The sequence below is a fragment of the Acanthaster planci genome, unplaced genomic scaffold, assembly GCF_054643075.1.
Source record: "Acanthaster planci isolate LZ-2023a unplaced genomic scaffold, COTS_SCS Contig2, whole genome shotgun sequence".
Lineage (NCBI taxonomy): Eukaryota > Metazoa > Echinodermata > Asteroidea > Valvatida > Acanthasteridae > Acanthaster > Acanthaster planci.
The window spans coordinates 30,494-50,711 of record NW_028257626.1 but is presented as its reverse complement, the minus strand read 5'-3'; the positions used below and the strand labels follow the sequence as shown (position 1 = coordinate 50,711).

The following is a 20,218-nucleotide window of genomic DNA, read 5'->3' as shown; positions in this document are numbered from 1 at the left end:
GTTACCAATTTCAACTGGAGTGAACTTCAGGAACAGTAACCTTCAAAACCTGTTTTCGTAACCCTAACAGTCCCAAATCCTCTAATTTCAATATGATTTTACATAAACCCTAGGGGATTAGGGTTAATGTGATGGAAGTGCCTCCCCCCATTCCACCAAACTTTTGCTATCCCCTTCAGCCCATTTATTCCATCCCCTGCTTGTCAGCGTTAAATCTGCAAAACCTCCATTTGTGAATTTTTCAAAGAGTATTCCTGAGCTGATTCATCAACTTCCTGATATGACAATACCCATGCTTATCTGAGATACACTATTTAAACACGTCTCTGGCGTCCAGCGTTAGTTGGACACAGCCGTGCCTTCGCCATGACACGTACTGGATTCTTAATAAACTATGATGTGATGCAGCAATCTCTAGCTTCCGCGTACAGGCAACACCAGCTACATTTAGATGCTGGATACTTGCACAGAAAAACCAAGGACAAACCAAAGACTATGTACAAATGGGATAGCGAGGTCAAGCACCGCAGCGTATCCTAAATTGTTCCTCGGCACTCTTGAAACTCCCAATAATGATTTTCCCCTCCAGACTTAAAAAACAGTCCCCTTCAACACTTAGGCATCCAGCGCATCACATGGTCAAAAAACTACATTTTGTGGATATCAATTTCTACCCTTGTCCAAATGTTTGATGTCCAGGAAATAGAAATCCAGTGATAATGATTTAGGGCCTGCATACAGTGAACCTCAACCCACATACCTGTGTTAAACCAAAATGCCATCACTAACTGTGTATTGGTTTTGTTAAAAAATGTTGGTGTCAACGTTTCATCAAGGCTTTGTCTCATCGACACAATATGCAATGATAAAACTACAATACTCCATCTGATATACACAAATATGCAAAAACAGCTTTCGGTGATTATTGCGAATGCTTTAATTCCATTCAGAGTTTTCCCCTCATAAAAAAAATCTCTCTCAATCTACTCCGGTATCCAGAAGACAATTATTCTCTTGGCAATAAAAGGAGAGACATAAATAAGAAATCTGTGACCAGTTTTTGGCACGAGGGATTATTTTACAAAGAGATAAGTGTAGTTAAAAAGTTAAGGGGGGGAAACGGAAAAAATGGAATTGACGTCTACGTGCTGTCCGCTGCCTTCTTTTCAGAAGCATGTTTCTGTGCAGCCAGAGCTGCTGCTGCTGCTGCTGCTGCTGCTGCTGTACAAAGAAATAAGAGCCAAAAAAAAAAAAAAAACCTCATAAATGATAAGATGTCAGGTCTGCCATTTACATCCAATCTGGGCTTACGTCAAAGGATCAAGTTAACGTTGAGGCTTGGGCAGATATTCCAGTTTTTGGACCTGCTTGGACATACTCCTGATACTTGGGACTTGGACTTGACTCGAACAAAGCTTGACATATGTAACTGATTCTGACTGTCATTTTGCCCCTGGTAGTAAAAAATACGGACATGAATGTTACTGGCAAACACCTACTGAGCACCCCATTCTTTGTGCACTCCCACGCACATGCTTTCCTTTCAAGGGTTGTGGCAGTTTGTGCTCATTCTGTTGAAAACTTCTCAAACACAAGCATGAACCAGAACGTGAAGGTACAGTATTCTTCACTTGCTTTCATGAGTAAGTCTCACAGGGCCACTTCCACTTCCCACGTAGATAACCCTTTAAACATAAAAAAATTTGTTTGGTAGCCATTGGCTCTTAATGGGACACCAGCACTTTAATGAAAGTTTAGTAATCATGTGCGCTGAATATTCATGACCATACATGTACGTACACACATATACTATAAATACCCTATGTTTACATGTACATCGTCCATCCATGCCGCAGAATCATGACCCGGCGCGGTGCGGCATACATGTGTACGTGCCCCACATAACTTGCATGTATGTATAAGAGCGCCGATGAAGTCAATCCACGAAATCAGGGTTCACTCTGAGGGGTTCAGCTATGGACATTCAAAAGTCCGTAGTTTCAGCATGTCGGGCGACACCCTGCTGCATGATATTTCCAACACTCTCAATCACAGCGACACCCTTTAATTCCGGCATGAACTCCGTTTCAGGCTTCAGTTACGTGGTTTGCAAAATGGCCCTGGTGTCCGTATAGAGTGCATTAACAACGTATCTTTAGAAAGGAAACCAGCCAACAAGTGCGTTTGATTGGGACACATGTACAGTATTGTATATGTACATGTACAACACACACGGTAAGCTTTTAATTCACGAAGCGTTTTGCGCTGCTATTTCTACTTTTCTGGAACGAATTTGGAGTACATAATCATTGCTTTTTGATTTTAAGCATACTCAAATATCAAAAGTGTTCAAGTACATTTTGAATGCATTTTTTAAGCAATCTTAAGTCCCAAATGGCGACTGTAAGGTGAAAATATGATCGCATTAGCAAAAATTTGGTCGCATTAATGATTTAGGCGCTATTTAAAGTGTTGTGTGTACACCTTTTAGTGACCTGACTCACCTTCCCTTTCTTTTCGTCGGAATTTTTTCCTCCGTCGGTCGATGGTGGCCACCTCTTGCTTGAGTTGCATGTAGATCTTACGGAGCTCGTTCAACTGCCTCTGGATCAGTGCTATCCTCTCCTCGGGATCTTTGATGTGGCTCACATCTACGCATTAGAAATACCACAACCAATTATACAGAGTGTCTAGAGAACCATCTGATGAAGTACAGACTTCTACCATGACACACTTTACGAGGACAACAGGTGTCTCTGTATCAGTGCCGCCAGCATCCATTCCACACTGTCAACCGAACTACACGAATGGTACAAACTGTGCACACAGCAACAGGATAACAAGTGAGTTATCACAGCAGTCTGAGATGCTAACATGCACTCCACAGCATATAGGCTTTAATACAGACACAAAAGGGGGCTGTAAACTACACAGCGAGATCAACCTTAAAATTTACATTCTTGACGTGGTTGGAATGATCGTTAGAAAAATTTTTGAAAAGCTGAAAAAAATGAATGTAAACATTGCTTATTCTGGAGATAATGGTAATTCGTTTTGAGGACTTACTGGTTACTTTACTCTTTTAACATAGCCACATGTATAGAACAACATGAACACTGTCAACAGATGCATCTAGTACCCTATGAATCTATGTCTGGAACATGTAGATGTACATGGATACTGACTAAGAGAGAGATATACACACCTATTAAGAAGTTCCACTTGCGTTCTATAGGTGGCCCTTCTACCTTGCTGGTGCCGCCACTACTGCTGACCTTCGGAAGTGTTTCCGTTGACCTCTTCTCCGGGTCTCGTCTCTCTGCTCTGTGGCTAGTGTGGTGATGTTTTGCGTCTGACTGGGTTTCATCTGTGTCGCTGCTGCTGTTGCGGGGTTGGTCCCTGGTGGACGACCTACGCCGTTCAGCGACCGAAGCGGAGATCGAGGACTGACGTCGGCTGCGCTTGCGAGACCGCTTGTGCGTATTCTCTGACTCGGAGGTGTGCCGTTTTCGCTTCTTGGGAGATGCAGTGTCTGCTGCTGAATCGATCTTTACAGTTCTTGTGTCTGCAGCTGCTGACATGGCAGGGCCGTGGCCCACGCCGACCTCAGCACCACTGCTGGAACTGCTGGCATCAAGATTGGGGGAATGCCGTCGGACCGCTTGGCTGGACTCCCCGAGGCTACTCACCTCAATAAGGGCATCACTGTCGGACTTGCTACTGATGTGCTCGTCGTCTGCTTCTGGGTGGAGGCCCTTGGTGACATCGTGGCCCGCTGGCGAGGACGGCGCAGCAGGGGAGTTCTCTGGTGAAGTTGGTGGGGTGGACAGCAGAAGTTTGCCCTTACAATTAAAAGCTGGCTTCAATGGAACAGAGCTGCTGCTGCTCGGCTCAGAGGTGGCTGGGAATTTCTCAACATTCTCAGAGTCCATCGACTTATCCTTGGAACTTGCTTCTTGTTTGCTGTCAGATTTGACAGCCTCTGCTTTCTTACTGTGCTTCGTGTCGGATTCTTTCCTCTTCTTTTCTGGGGGTTCAGCAGGAGTTTCATCCTTGTCCCCCTCCTCTTTTACTTTCACCTTGCCCTCAAGACTCTTGCGACTGGAACGCTTCCTTCCCTTCCTCTTCTTGCTGTCTTCTTCCACCTCGGGCTTGACAGTCACTGCCTTCTCCTGGACTACCTCCTGCTGCTCCTTCCTGTCCTTCTCTTGCTCCTTCTCCTTGGCAGCTTCGGCTTTTGCCTGCGACTTCTTTCCCGACTCTTTCCTCCCTTTGGTCTCTTTCTTGGCATCCCCTGAGCTCTGACGAGACTGCTCCTTCTTGGCTTTGCTCTCCTTCTTGGACTTGCTCTTACCTTCCTTCTTTGAGTCTTTCCTCTCCTTCTTCTCTTTCTTCTTGGAGGTTTCCTCTGCTTTTACCGGAGGCTCATCTTGTAGTGTCAGATCCGGTGGCTTCTCCTCTGGTAAAACCTGCATCTTCTCTTGCTCCATCTCTCGATCCCCCTTTCCTTTCTCTTCTTTCTCTCCTTCCTTTACTCTTTCCTCTGAAGAATCACTCACATCAGCATCTCTGGGCTTCTTAGCTGCCTCTTCCTTAGAAACTACCTCCTCGTCTTCTTTCTCCTTCTTTGTCTCCTTCAGGTCCAGATTGTCTTCCTTCAGCTTCTCCAGGGCAATTTCTGGCTGGGGCTCTGGCTCTTCGGAATCCTTCTTGACCTTCTCTTCCTCGTTGACACTCTCTGGGCTGTGCTTGGTTTCTGGGGGCAGGGATTCACTCTCCTGTGAACTACTTCCTTCCACTTCCTCAGTCTCACTGTCAGAAGCTGCAGAGAAAATTGACGAATTGTTGATAGATACTTCATATTACGTTAACGTTATGCTTTCCTGCGCAAAGGTGATTACAGAGATAGGATGAAAAGGAATGGGAAAAAAACCTGCACAAAAATGACAACCTGACAAATGTTACAACACTTACTATCCCGTTCGCTTCTAGAGATACTTTCAGAGTATCCAGAACTTCTCCTTGGCCTAGGTTTGTCTGCAAGGAAAAGCAAATGCAAGAAATTCATTTGTAATTCACTCTGAGGGAACACTTTCTCCAAATCTGAACATTTTTATTTAACTTAAAATCTCTGGAGGAGAAGCAAACTTCTGAGTTTAAGTAGTCATCACAAACAAAACTATTCGTGTGGACATGACCTACCTGGAAGACCAGAAGCAAAGGGTGATTCTGACAAGCTCTTCCTGTCCGATCTCCTGGCGCGAGTAGGATAAGACCTGCTCAGAACCGGTGACTTGCCGGCACTGCCTTCCTGCGGGGAGGTGGACCTGGTTGGGGTCCCGGTGGCAACTGTGAGGGTAGTGTTGGCCGAGGAGCTGGTCACCGGAGTGGGTGTTTGCGTCTTGGATGCCGAGGGCCGGCCTCTCTTTCCCGAACTCTTCCCCTGGCTCTTTTCTTTCTCTGCCTTCTCTTCTGCTGCCTTCCTCAGCTCTTTCTCCTTCTCCCGCTCCTTGTCCAGCTTCTTCTGCTTCACTTCCTGCTCCGCCCTTTCCCGTTCCTCCCTCTCCTTCTCCTCTTTCTCCTTTTTTTCCCTTTCCTTTTTCTCCTTTTCTTTCCGCTCTCTTTCCCTCTGCTCCTTCTCCTGGGCCTTTTCGTGCTCCCGTCTGGCCTTTTCCCTCTCCTCTTTCTCCTTGCGTTCCCGCTCAGCTTCCATCTCTTTCTCCTTCCGCTCCTTCTCCCGCTCCTTCTGTTGCCTCTCTCGTTTCTTCTCGGCCCATCCCAGGATGCGGTCAGCCGTGATGACCTCATCAAAGCGGACATTCCAGCCCATGTAATGAATAGTGTACACCACACGTCCGTCCTCAATTTCATAATCGACAATCTGTAGACAACACATAAAAGATGGTCAGGGTCTGTCAGACATTTCTCAACTGCAATCATGTTGGACGCTCTGGTACTTTTTGAGGGTAAAAATACTGATCAGTTTGTTTAATTGTAAATCATTTACATCAGCCTGTAATGGTGCAGCTATGACAAACAGTTGAGTATCTTACTGGAAAAGTAGAAGCTACCACACTCCAAATCATTCACTACACAGTTTGTTCCTGTGCAAATACATTCTTGAAGTATAAATAATCATGGCATGGAGGTATTATGCAATTGGAGCAAAACTCATCACAGGGAAGATCCCTCAATACCAAAAAGTATTCACTGAATGATATTGCTTATTTGTAAATACATTTTTGAAGTACAATAATCACGACTTAGAAATGTTAGGCTATTTGAGCTGAGCTCCTTAGAGATGCAGGTGTTCATACCTTTGCCTCGTATATCTTCTGCGTTCTGCCTCGGCCATACTGTACTTTGATCTTCTCCCCAATCTCAAAGTCAGCCTGGATCGAAGGGTCAGGGTCTTGTCTGAAAGCGTGAACAGAAAAATTATGGGACGGTCAGTCTTAACAGCCAAGTGACTACTTGTAGTGCTTCTCATTGGTGTGCTGGTATTGTCAGAAAAGCTTTTCCAGTCCATTCCTATTCCCTGTGACTTATGTGAATACTGTTATTTCCCAGGAAAGTTGATATCAATGTGAACTCTCATTAAACTGAGATAAATGTGGCTGTTTTGTAAATCACAATATTGTGAACTTTTTTATAAATAATATCCCAGAGAATTGCAGATTATCAATTCAAAATGTCATTAAAAAGGAAGAAACTGTCTTTAGTCATGGAGTTCTGAAAACTTTCCCCAGTTCTTGTAAATTGTGTATTTTGCAAGATCCAAGCAGCCCCTTCTGTCAAGGGTCCTACATCAAGCAGTACAAGCTGGGCTGTACTTTTCTTAACCTTGCAAAATCTCTTCAAACCTCGCAGCGGGTTTGGAAGGATCTGCCTCCAGTCACCTACTTTTGCGCAGGCGTGTCATTTCCTGAGTCATCGTCCTCTTCCTTGTCGCCACTGGGTCCCTCCAGTGTCCGTGGGTCCCGCCGCCTCTTAGCGTCCTTCTCTTTCTCCTTGAGCCGTCTCTGTCTCTGCTGCTCTGCCTCCTTGTCTTCCTTCTTGCCGTCCTTCTTCTCCTTGGCGGCTTTCTCCTTGTCCTTCTTCTCCTTCTCCTGCCGGATCTTTTCCTTCTTTTCCTCCTCGGCCTTTTCCCGCTTCTCCTTCTCTAACCTTTCCTTCTCCTTCTGTTTCTTCTCCTCCTCCTTGCGCTCCTTCTCTCTCGTCTTGACGTCCTTCTTGTCTGGCGTTTCCTTCTCAGTTTTGCTTTCGGACTTCTTGTTGCCCTGGTAAACAAGCAAACAAAACAACTAATTAATAAGTTTTAAAAGGCTTATAACAGTCGGTGTCACAGAAAGTGACAGAAAATTTAAGAAATTTAAAAGCGCTTTCCGTCACTGTTACCTTTCTTGAAAGAACTCTGTTGAAATTATCTGCAAGTTTGTGAACAGTAATGAAATTTGTGAGACCATTCCTTAGAACAGTCTTACCCTAAGTGTTCATCTAGAACATTAATGCTGACTGTCTGAAATACATGTGCAAGATTGGAAAACTTGAACCATGCACCACAAGTATTTTCTCTGTGGCCCTTGATCGTCATGTCAACAACTCATACATAAATGTGTGTTTTGGTGTCTGGGGGTGAGGTGGATGGGTGTAGCGAGCATGGGCCGTTTTCCAATACTCAACTTCGGCTTCGTCTCAGGCTTCAACTTTTTTTACTAGCTCAGTAATCAGTCTAATAGTGCCACAGAACATCAAACAAGATGCAAGAAAGCCAAAAATTACAGTAATCCAATGTAATTAAACGCTTCAGGCCCACAATCGGGGATTGGTTTTGGGAAAGAAGCCCGAGACGGAGACGAAGTTGAGTATTGGAAAAGGGCCATAGTGGGAGAAAGGAGGTGGAAAAAGAGAGGTAGGGCAGAGATCTCACCTTCTTCTTTGATCTGGGTGATGTGATCAATGGCTCCTCCTCGCTCTCCGACTCCTCCTGTGCCTTTTTGGATGGGGGTGGGGTCTTTTCAATCTTTGTCAGGATAGGCAGAGATGGCATGGACCAGTGTTCATTGTAGGAGGACCGGCGTCGCGTCCTGGGCAACGAGATGCCGGGACCCAGCTTGCGGTTGTACTCTTCAAACGCGTATAGGTACCTGGTGGGAAAGAGGTTGAAATGTCATTACATACATATAAATGAAGTCGGTATTATAAACCTGGGTTGCTCGACTGCTGGAACCTGTCTCAATATCAGAGGTTTTGTTCTCATGACAAATAGAATTGTAATTCATAGGAACTAAAGACCACACGCTTTTGTTAACATGAAAACTGTCTGGCATCTCTATGTATAACATGGAAAAGGTATGCAACTGATCAATTTTAATTCACAGATAATGAAACTGGATTAATTTTGGCACTGTGACAACCAGCCCAGTGACACTGACTTTGGTGACGTGTTTTACTATGGAAGACTTATTGATTCAGTATTCTCATCTGCAAGTAAGCCTGCAAAGTATTTGAAACACACTAATTCAATTGACTAATCAAAGGTCGTGGCTTTAAATGCATCGTCACAACTGCTAAAAATTGATGGGAAAACCCACTGACTGACACAGAGAGTTTTGAACTTGTTGGTCACAAACCAGGGAGATCCGCATGACGGAAATGGCAATGTACAACCAGCGTCAAGTGAAAGTCAGCTGTGTTTTTAACTAAAACATGAAGCGCAAACATTTTCCTCTTCAAAAATGCGCTGGGCTGTGTTCTACAACAGCAACACAAACGACAGTTTGTTTATTGTCACAGTATGTGAAACATGAAGGCAGAGGAGCCAAATTCACTGGAAGGGTCTGTATAATTGGACGACAACGGCCAGTAAGTTGTCCTTGACCTACTTGTTATAGGCAGCTTTGATGTTGTAGGGCTGGGAGGTGGTGACAGCAGGGATGCCCATCTTGGTGGCGATGTGGCGCCACTTCTGCTTGTCGGTCACCTTGCGGCAACCCCCAAAGTCCTGGACCAACTTGTAGAGCTTGTAGAGGTTCAGGTCGCGGAAGCCCAAAACGGGCGGCTTGTTGATTGGTGTGCCTAGGATACACGAAGCATTACAAATTGAACGCATAAATATTTATGAATGTTTATGAGTGCAAAGGTAAGAACAATTTCTTGAGGTGACAGGTGGAATGGAACATTAGTTATCAAATGAAATTATTCTTCCAATTGCACAAAAGAATAACTTTCATAATTAGTATTGCACAACACCTGAAATATTGCCACTGGCATGAGTTGGCTAAGGTTAATGAATCTATGAACTGTTCTCTTTTAATACTCTGAAAACAAGACCTCTTGAAAGATGACCAAACTTTCACACAACTGTAGCAAGATCGCGCAATGCATTTGTGGTGTTTCAACTGTAACAAGTGATGTAAGGGCAGAATATTTCCACACCATACAGAATAGTGGTGGCATATCGCTGTGTCAAAGAATACAGTAATGAAGGTTTCCAACAGAGCCATTGATAAGTCAAAAACAATCACAAGGCCCATGGACAGCATCAACACCAGTCAATACTTGGTTTGCCCTCCAACAACAATTAATAAAGCTCTGTATTCTCAGGGCTTTCTGAGCATTTTTGGAAAAGATTTTTTTTTCAAGCTTCCTTTGGTGAGATTAGAACCCATAACTTTCTGCTCACTAGAGCTCGACGTCCAAGCCCGTCCAGGTCAACTGGTTGAATCACATCAGATACTGCGGTGGGTACCAAAGTCACCACCTGCTTCTCGGTCTACATTTCAGTTGAAATGTTTCTATTACACGGAAAATCACGATCCATGGGTGTGCAGGTTATTGCTGGCCACAACCAAGTATTTTGGACCGTCTCACTCACCATTACATTCCTACTCCTACAAATTGTCCAAAACTAACATTGTCAACTGAAGGGCCCTTTAAGCATTAACCGTGATTCTGAGGACAGATTCAGCTTACTTCTCTCCTCCATGAACTTGTGAAGTGATGCCAGCCAAGCATCCTTCTGTTCATCATACTCATCGTCATCCGAGTCATCTTCACTCTCCTCTTCCTCCTCCTCCTCCCCATCCCCCTTGTCTCTGTCGCTCTTGCCCCCTTTCCCCTTGCGATTCCTCTTCAGCATGTCTGGGTCCCAGTTGCTGGGGAGCTGGCCCGTCTCTACGAAGTGGACGGCCTTTTCCACAGCTGCAAACAACAAATAAGGCAACTTGTCATCGACCACAGACCCCTCGCAGCTGGTATTTGGTAATGGCTCCTTTAACTTGGCAAGGAACCATTGGAAAAAAGCCAAGTGCAATCTTTCTATTAGCTCAGTATCAGACAAGGTGGTACCCTGCGCAACCCTAAATTCCCAAGGCTGCCTCAGGTGGGAGCATTTCCCGTTTCTCTAAAATCCTTCACTGTGCTCCAACCTAATCCCACATTCTCTGTGTCCATAGGGCAAATTTAAGTCTGTTGTTCAGTCGTAATGGCTGGACTCTACCTTCCTCAACCCTACAAGTTCCTCCAGAGCCTCCTGGTCAATACTCAAGGATCTGGGAGGGTAGAGTTAAACAATGTTGACTAACAATAGCACTGAATTAGGACACCACACTGCATACAGCCTGTCAGGCTCATACTCCAGCTAGATTCACACAAGTTGGAGGCATAAAAAACACTTTATCATTGATGCCAGTTGTCAACTAGATAGAATATTGAGCTATAGGGGCAATTCCATCATTACGGACGTTACGTTTGTATGCACCTTCCAAGTGTAAATTGATAGACAAATTAACTTGTGGTGGAAAAAGAACACTTTATTTGCTTTCATACTTGCAGCCTTTATTCAAATGTTAAATTAAAAAAACTTTGTTTTAGCTGCACCAATTAATTAGCCACAAGGGTGGGAAATGAGTCTTACAGACATAACCTTTGTATATTTAAGTAAAACTCTGTGAAACTGTTTCCTTTAGCTTTTTATACAAAATGTTGTTGCTGTTGGTCTGAGTCCATTCTATCCGGGCATGAATTGAAAGTTAGAAAAAAGTACTGTTGCAGACGTTATGACTGTTACGACGACGTTAAAGCTGTTATGGAGGCTACATTTTATGTTACAGACGTTACACGTGCAGGAAATATACATGTAAAGAAAACAGATGTTAAGAATTATTTTATTAATAATAACTTTCCATATGGAATTGCCGTGATATCATCTCAGATTCATTAAATTGAGGTGTACCCTAACCAGCAATAGTGGAGAAAAAAAATTGTAAAGTCAATTTGAAACATTGGCAGTCATGTCACAGTTGGTGTGGAATTGTCCATGGGTCCTTGGCACTGCACTGATGCAAGTTTATAGAACCAGAAAACTTAGAGCTGCAGAACAGGGTATTCCCAGATACATAATTTTTGGTTTTGTTTGTACTGCAAACTGTTCTGTGTCAGTTCCCCTCCTCAACTCGCTCATCAAAACAGAAAAACTTGGCCGACCTGTTTTCAGAGTTGCTAAGTCTCCCTTGTAGTTGTGATCCTTGGAGGCAAACGCTCGGCGATTCTGCTTGTCAATGCTATAACTGTAAGTAAAAGACCCATCCAAATTACACAATCAAGCCGTACTGTTTCGGTCAACAAAGAATACAAACCAAGTCTGAAAGAGAAACACAGATTCACTTAAATAACCACATGATGACTTACTTAGGCTACAAGACCAATTACTACATATTGCATGACTTACATATCCTTTGCCCTAGGGGGCCATAATTACTACTACCTTGATTCCTCTTAATTTTCCCTTCAAAAGCGAGGTTAGAAAGCAAGCTATCTTACAGGTTAAGTCTTACTTCATAACAGATTGGGCCCTCACAGAGCAATGATCCAATGGGAGACTTCGAGACGCTTGGTGACGGCAAGCATACTGGCCCCTTTTTACCAGTTCTGAGCATGTGCGCATTGTTCTGAGCATGTGTGCATTGTTCTGAGCATGTGCAGTACTGTGAAGAAGGACCAGTACGTCTGCTGCCTCCAAGCGTCTCGGAGTCTCCCACTGGCCAACTATACAGACCCTCCAAACCCAAACAGCACCCCAAGCAGTGTGCCTAACATAACAACTGTCAGGAAAGCACAGGCATTATGACCTGCAACAGACGGATTAATGATGTGGAAAATAGGGAAGTCACTTACTATCGGTTGTCCTTGAATGACCTGGCTACTACATGATCCTTGGATTTGGGCTGAATATCTTTTGCACTTGTTGGGTCTACAACCTTGATAAAAAACATTTTAAAAATTTAAATTAAATTTGAATGCAAAATGTTAACAAGGTTTACAAACTTACATTAACAGGAGACATTACTTATTTCTGCAAATATGTACCACTTCAGCACACAGGCTAGAATTTAACAGCAATGGAGGCCATGCTTAATGTTTCCCTAAGACTTCTTCCTTTTTGTTCCATTGATATCTGCTACAATGACCCCGGCACAAACTGTAACTCAGGCTGTAGTAAAGTGGCAGAATGGTGGCAGATGTGTGGCATTGTAGAGACAGTTTACAGTGACAAGATACACTCAACTAAATATGAGGACATTACATGCCACACGCAATGTCACACAGCGTCAGTCAACCTGTGATAGCATACTAAGCCAGTAAAAGACAAGGAAATCAGTGAATTTACATGCCTTATACCCAACTTCTACACACTTCCAAGGACCCTTTGAACCACATTCTATCAAGTTGTACCATAGTCAAGTAGATAATATATGCCAACTGATGTGTTTAGCATCACATTATAGTGATTGTAAATCATTAGTTCAACACCACCATTTAACACAGCTGCGATGCCACACGCAGGATCGACGTGAATGACCCAGAAAACCGAAAGATGACATACCAGTGCAGGGAACCAGGCATTCTTGCGCTTGTCATTGGTCTCCACAACGATGACCTTGCCAATGCTGTCCTCCCTGTCCTCTCTCCTGGCTGTCTTGGGCGAGGGCTCAACATCACTGTCTTCCTCCTCGTCCTCCTCGTCCGCACTGAGCAACCAAATGGAAGAAAAGCCGCATCGCTTGGGGGGTTATGCAATGCTGAAGAAACGGCAGCATCTCAAGAGAACTGAGATGGTTTAATGAATGCTTTAAGGACCAGATGAGCAGGAATAAAAAATAATGTAGCTCTTTGAGCAGCAGTAATGGTGGTAATGTGTTCTTTATGTACGTAATTAAGATTTGACCCAATACAGACGATTTGACCCGCACTGTGGAACTTATGCCACCACTCCCAAACTGCTACAAATATTACACTGTCCTTCTATGACCTTTTACTGACAAACTTGCACAACTTTTGATACCAAATTGTCAAAAACTAGACAGAACATTTTCATGTTACATGGCTCTTAGGGGTCCTAAGGTCATCAAAAAAACTGAAGTTTCCATATGCATGCGTACAAAGAAGGTGGTATACAAACTTTTTTCTATCAAGGTGAACTTTTCTTTCTTATTATCAATGTCATATCTGATGCAGGAGCAATAGAATGTATGAAAACAAACCCAATAAAATACAAACAGGAATAAAACTGCTGAAATACACGATGCCTACACAGTCAATGCATGATTATGTGTATGCAAATTTCATGCACAAAATATGCAAATGGCCAAAGAATATCAAAGCAATCACTGCATATGCTGGTATCTTATGCAAATTTTAAATCACGTTTGTGTTTCAGTTTCAAGTCAATTGGGTACTTTGGAGATTTGTGCAAAAAGTGACTATATGCAGAAAATATGCGTACTTCAATGATTAATATGTGCATAATTTAAGTAATGAACATGATTGCGGATAATTATCAATATAGAAAAAGTGTTAATCTACCGGTGTCCCCTATCAAATTCTCCCCCCCCCCCAGAAAAGCTGAATCTGATTTGGTTAAGCCTTGAGGCCAATGATAACATTTGTAAAAATCAATAAAAGTATGTGTGCTAATAACGTATTTTCTTCAAAGGAAATTATCTACGCTTGAAAACTCAGAGACAAAATACAGTTTAACCCAAAAATCAACAATTACATGTAGCATTGACATTTTTCTAGTTTGTTCTGCAAATGAACTCACAAAGACTAGTGCTTCAAGGTTTAAAACCAAAATGTCAAGACTTATTTCAGCAAAGGTAATGTGCATGGTTGTGGCCACTGGTTTTCTGTTTGCAAATGGGATCAGAGATCAGTATGCATTAGATGCGTGTGCCTGTCCAGATTTGTTAAGTTTAAGAGGAAGGAATACATGACAAAATCTATTTTTCAAATTCTTTTTGGTGATATGAGGAATTCTTGATTTCACTCAGTAAAATGTCTTTTTCAAATACTCCAACCTCAAGTATCACTCAGAAATTCATTTCAAAAAGTTAAAAATTCCCTGTTTTTTTTTAATGCAGAAATTGTCATGTATACAGATTTAAAAGCACGGCAAAGCTCTGCAAAGCAGAACAGTTAAAATTTCACGCCGTGTATACAGCCTGTGACCGGTATTCGACTGACTTTTTTCCCAGCAAACAAATCTCCCATGCAATGCCCTGAGGCTGAAGGCCCAGAACAACTCAGATCAAATATGTTTATTTTCTTAAAAGTTCTGTTTATAGTCTTTTCCAGCTTACTGTGAGCGGGTGCTAAGCCGACGCTTCTTCTTGCTTTGGCTTTCACGCATGACAGGTGTGCCAAAGTTCTCAGGATCGGTTAGAGGCAAGTGGTCCAAGGTCTGAATGGCACAATAAAAGGGGATGATGAAAATAGGAATTGCTGTGTCACATGTACGTTAGATTTCAGTCCTCTGATTTGCCAATGCACAAATTTGACTCAGCATTATGGAATGGGCAGTTTGAGCTGAAATCTTCTACTTACAAACATTATATATCAACAACTAAAAATAATACAGGAATGAAGGAAACCTAGAACATCATAAACATAAACATGAATCAGAAGAAACAGCCTTAATGTTGATGAAGCAATAGTTAGAAATTAAGGCTGGAACAGAAAATCTTTTACAAATTGAACCATTGACAAGTGTGACTGATTATTAGATAAATGAATTAACAATGTAGTTCAAATTAAGCCAAATTGAAAAAATAAAAAGATGAAGAAAGAAAACATAAACCATTGGACAGCATGTGCTGGCTAGACCAAGAGAAAAATGTAGAATGGGAGGAGCAATAAGAACAGCCTTAATCATGAAGAGTGGATCCAAACAAAGCTGTAGCTTGTTGAAGATGATGAAAGATGACAGTAGTGCTGTTTTTCACCGGTGAGTGGTAAGTTTTCTTAATTCAGTAATTTACCTTTGAAAATTCCTTTTGGGGTACCATAACTGTTACACAGCACACAAAATAGATACATTGCGGTTTCTGCATGGGATGGACCTGTAGTGTAAGCTTCATTCTATTTGATTCAAGGCAACAGACATTACTTGAACCACAGTGAGACTCAACAGCCAAAAAAAAAATTAACAGAAGAGCCGAATGACTTTCTTGAGCTTTACATACCTCACTCTCATTGAAGTGTCGCTCTCCTTGCAGACACAGCGACGTCCTCCTCAAAGTCTTCTCATCTCCATCATCAAAAACTGAGAAAGAAAATTATCAATAAAATGCTTTCAGCATGTCCTTTACTGGATGAAGGGCTCTGCTTTTGGGGGTGGTATGCACAGATGAATTACAAGTGCCATCAACAAGTGCGGATCTTTGTTTAAAATGCACAGCAAAAAGTGCTCATAAGACCGTAGTGAGAATTATTGGTAGTTGAAAAATCTTTGCTCTATGGGATAAAAAAAAATTAGCAACATACATGGTACCGTTTCAGGAAAAAATGTTAAGAAAATTTGAAATCGCGTGGTGGAGATTTTTAAGGCCATAAACAAAAGGAAACCTGGCTCTTTCCTTTTGAAGAACTGCTGAAGCACACTACATGTAAATCACTTGACTTTCCATATAAGAATAAATAACTCCTACCAGAACCCTTGAATCAATGCTCTAGCCAGGATGTCATGTAATTACTAAGCACACTGCCCAACTCCGCAATAAAGCTTTATGCACAAATTTCCCAGGTTTGTAAAAACATGAGCGGCCAATACATCAAACCTTTGGCACAATCCAATCACAAAAAACGCACACACTGTACTGCTTTTAACTACTGCCCCTACGACCAAACACAATGACAAACTAACAGCAAGGGGCTGGATGCCTTAGTTGGTAATGAGCTGCTCCGGCATAACTAAGGTCTTAAGTTCAAATCCTGTTTGGAAGGACCTACCCACTGTGTATGTACTGGCATCAGTCAGCTTCATGATAACACCCTTCATCCAGGTGTCTGTCTCTGGATGTTTGGCCTCAACCATCGCTCCAACCTAACAATTGCAAAAGTGAGCAGTTTCAAATATGTTACAAAGAAAAATCACTTGACCAGAATGAAATAGCAGAGTTTCTTGGTTATATAAATTAAAAAATCAACACTTCAAGCCATGTATACGGTAGATATCTAATTAGTGAAATTTCTTTCAAATTCACAAGGACGCAAGTAAATCATATTGCTTGATTTATATGCATCATGTATTTATAGAACATGCTTTCTGGACAACGCTATTTCCTTTTCTGCTGCTCTTAGTACAGAATTGTGAATGGATATTTACATGTACATCTCCACAAGACAAGACTTGAGCAATGAAGTAACTCAGAACTCACCTAACGCTTGTCTTTACATAGCATAAAATCTTATGAAATGAGCAAGTCCTTGTTTCACAAGGCACTGCATGCTCACCTTGAGGTTCCCCTTAACGCAGTCATCGGAAACCACTGCATTGGCAGCATCAGTAAAGTTGATCTGAAATAAATCAACCATTACAACTATGCTTGTAATGTTTTTTAATGGAAACCGAATTCGACATCCTGAGAAAACAACCTGTATACTGTGGTAAAATGATCGACTATAACTGATGTCTTTCTTTCGAGAAAGATAAATCCAACAATCCAATTTTACAGATAAATCCAACTTCAAGACTGAGTTTTTGAATGTTGCACACTACAAGCCCATTTGAAAAAAAGGGACATTTTCACCACACAAAACATTTTGGACGCAACACAATTCTGAATAAAAGGAAAGCTATTTTGCACTTGTATGATAAAGCACTATGTTTGAATGTATGTCATGTTTTTGTATGTATGTATGTATTGTGATGTATGGTTTTCAATTTTTAACTATCCAAAACTAGGACGGTATGCTTGTCTGTTACATGCAAAAACATTGTGAATGTGGAATTTTACCATTTGAAGCAATCACTAGGAAAGAAAATATCAGCTATATACAATAACAAAGAAATCTCCACAGTCTCCTGAAAAACAGTGAATGGATTTGCCATTCTTACTATAGTAGAAGTATTTAGAACATATTTTCCTGTTCACACATGGTTGAACATGTATACATTTCACTTAACTATGGACCCAACTCATATGGCATTGATAAGGAGAAAGGAACGTTTTGCAAATAACCAAATATCTGTACACTGAATGATTTGTAACATTTCATTCTCTTAATCATTTATCACTTCACACATGTATCAACTTCCCTCAAATGTCTAGAGCCCACCTCATGGAGATGCTTGAGCACAGAAGTTGCTTTTAGTGCAAAAACTATTTACTTAACAAAACACAGGGTACAGGCAAAAATGACTTGTGATGTAATAATGTTTGAAAGTGGTTCTGTTGACTTTTGTTCACCACAAAGAACTAGTTCTGCTGAGCGCCTCTACAAATTTGCTCCCAGTTTTGTAATTCTTTTTACTGAAGCAAGAATAAAGACACCGCCGTTGGCTCAAACGCACATGGCTGCTTTTTGGAGGACTGAGGAGGCTTTCTTACATAAGCACCTGGGGAGTTGTAGAACCAAAAACATACATTACAAACATCTTGTGTCATTTTGGCTGTGGTTTTTCATTCGCCATGAATTTTCTGTTTTGCGCAATTGGTGACCTGCCTTGTGAGGATGGCCTCTGGTGACAAACGCACACAACTCACCTTGCACTTCACCAACTTCTTGATGATTTTCACCTTAGCTTCACAGAAAGCACCTCTGTACTTGGCGCTGACGTCAGTGCCGACTGGGAGGAAGGCTGGTTCTTCTCCGCCTGCCTGTTTTGAGGAGAGAAAGGAAACTATTGGATAACAAACATGGTACCCTTGGCAGGTTTGAAAGGGAAAATCAAGTCCAATGTAGCCCCATAGTAGAGCCAGTCTACTGGACTACCTCCATATCATTGGCTCTACACCTACCAGTACAAGTAAAAAAAACCCAAAACTAGACAGACTCATGCTTCATGGAGAAGTTCACAATAAGCCCCACATTTTCACATGGCTTTACTCCGTCAAGCAGTCATCTCCAGAACTGCAATTCCCAGAGTTTTCCTTTTCGTGAAATTCTGCTCTCCTTTTTGTTGTCTCAATGCTACATGTACCATCTGATTACTACACCAATTCACTTCCGATCATTGAATAGGCAGTACTGTCGGCATCTTTTGGCCCAGAGCCAGACAATACACACATAGATCCTACGACTTGTCTTTTTAGCCAATTCATGTCAAACAGTTATGGGTGATGAAGCCGTACGTACATACACAGTGAGAAAACTCACGAGTATTTGTATCGAGTTCCGTATCACTGTCAGATTGTGGCAATGGTTTCATATTCAACCCCAAGGAATACATGTACATGTATAAGCATTGCTGTTTACGACTGTTCTTTAAGATTACCATATTCCTTTCATGAAATATGGGACTTAACGTAAATGTTTTTACGAAAGCTGGGGCCTGTCCATTTTTTAATGTTTTTTTGATGTACCGTACATGTAGGTGTGGGGCCAAGGATACAACTACATGAAGGTAGTCCAGTAGTCTAGCCCTGGTGGGATCTTTTCCCTTTTCCTGTCCTGTTCAGAGGTTTAGATCCAGAACCACGACCTTATCTCCGTGCTACCAAGCCTCTCAATACTTTATTTCAGGTAAAATCTGTGACTCTTCCACCTCCCAATAAATGTAGGGAGACCTCCACAGAATCGTGTCACCCTGTATTTTACACTTAGGCCTACTCCTGAAAAAAATTCAGTGTGCTAATGAATTTGGTCGTGTTTATCTGCAACTCTGTAGGTTGCGCACAAAGCTGACATGGGCGAGTACTAATAAGTCACAGGCTTCTTTTTAAATACATGTATAAATGTGATGTGTATGTTACATGACATTGGTTAAGTGAAATCTTCATGATATCTTATACAAGAAGAATGTGGTATCTTGATGTTTCTTCTTACACTTTACCACTGCCAGTGTAATGCAACATACTCCACAATTTTATCAGGCCTACCAATTAAGTACCATTCAAATCTTTTTCGTACATGTACGTACGCGTATCGCAGTATCAAACAAGCATGACAAGTTACATTAAAAATTACATGATTCAGTTTCTAATTCCCCACATGATCATCATGCTTCTGACATGCTGAAATGTTTGCAAAAAGACGGCTGCTTTCATATAAAAACTGGCAACAATGCACACAATCCTCTTCGTTCGTCATACATACTTCCTTATATTAACATGATCAATTAACTTCAGAGCGACTGCAACATCTTTTGTCACGTTGCGGCAAAATGCGCAAATTCGCGTTAACGTTACTGACAACTTGAAACAAAATGAAAATGGTGATGGTTAGACCCCTAATGCTTTTTTGAACGTTTTTAACCTTCTTTTATGCTAAGAATATGACCTTACCATATTTTGATTTCGAAGGACTTCTAACCACAGTTACAGACAGGAAACTTTACGTAACCGCCTCTTCTTATCAATCCAATTATAGGAATTTACGGCGCAAAATCAGGAAACATTTTGGACGCAGGTCCCAAAGACTACAGCTGGTAGTGCAAGCGGTGCGGCTAAAATACGTGGGTACGCACGTACGTGCGTAAACCGTGCGTAAATTGTACATCATGTCACAACAACATTATCATGGGGGGTCCCTCGCTCTCATTGGCCATTTATCACGTGGGGTCTAACGTTTGAGGTCATCCGTAGTCGGACACCCAGTCGGTATATGGAGAATTACAGCTTAGATGAGTTGGGGGTAAGATTTTGTAAAAGGTAAATCCCCAAGGCTGGTACCCTGAAAAGACCAGCGAAATTATAGCCTGGTCCCTTTTTAGCGC

General features: G+C 42.0%; 1 protein-coding gene across 5 annotated transcripts; it reads right to left on the bottom strand.

Annotated features, from left to right (window-relative positions):
• Window positions 1-913: 913 nt before the first annotated feature.
• On the bottom strand, window positions 914-19,968 carry LOC147795603 (uncharacterized). 5 transcript variants are annotated; one of them, XM_087131568.1, is made up of 19 exons: window positions 19,788-19,968; window positions 18,048-18,161; window positions 16,795-16,857; window positions 16,291-16,384; window positions 15,525-15,604; window positions 14,643-14,743; window positions 12,887-13,031; window positions 12,178-12,260; window positions 11,488-11,570; window positions 9,976-10,203; window positions 8,886-9,078; window positions 7,931-8,147; window positions 6,904-7,280; window positions 6,318-6,417; window positions 5,203-5,881; window positions 4,975-5,037; window positions 3,206-4,822; window positions 2,505-2,651; window positions 914-1,221 (listed from the first exon to the last, which is right to left on the bottom strand). In XM_087131568.1, the coding sequence occupies exons 1-19, from the start codon at window positions 19,788-19,790 to the stop codon at window positions 1,142-1,144; spliced, it is 4,467 nt and encodes a 1,488-aa protein (XP_086987694.1). In that variant the 5' UTR covers window positions 19,791-19,968; the 3' UTR covers window positions 914-1,141. The 5 variants fall into 5 exon arrangements, with proteins under 5 accessions (XP_086987694.1, XP_086987695.1, XP_086987696.1 ...); XM_087131569.1 differs by having other exon boundaries at window positions 914-1,218; XM_087131570.1 differs by having other exon boundaries at window positions 914-1,215.
• Between the last annotated feature and the right edge of the window lie 250 nt (window positions 19,969-20,218).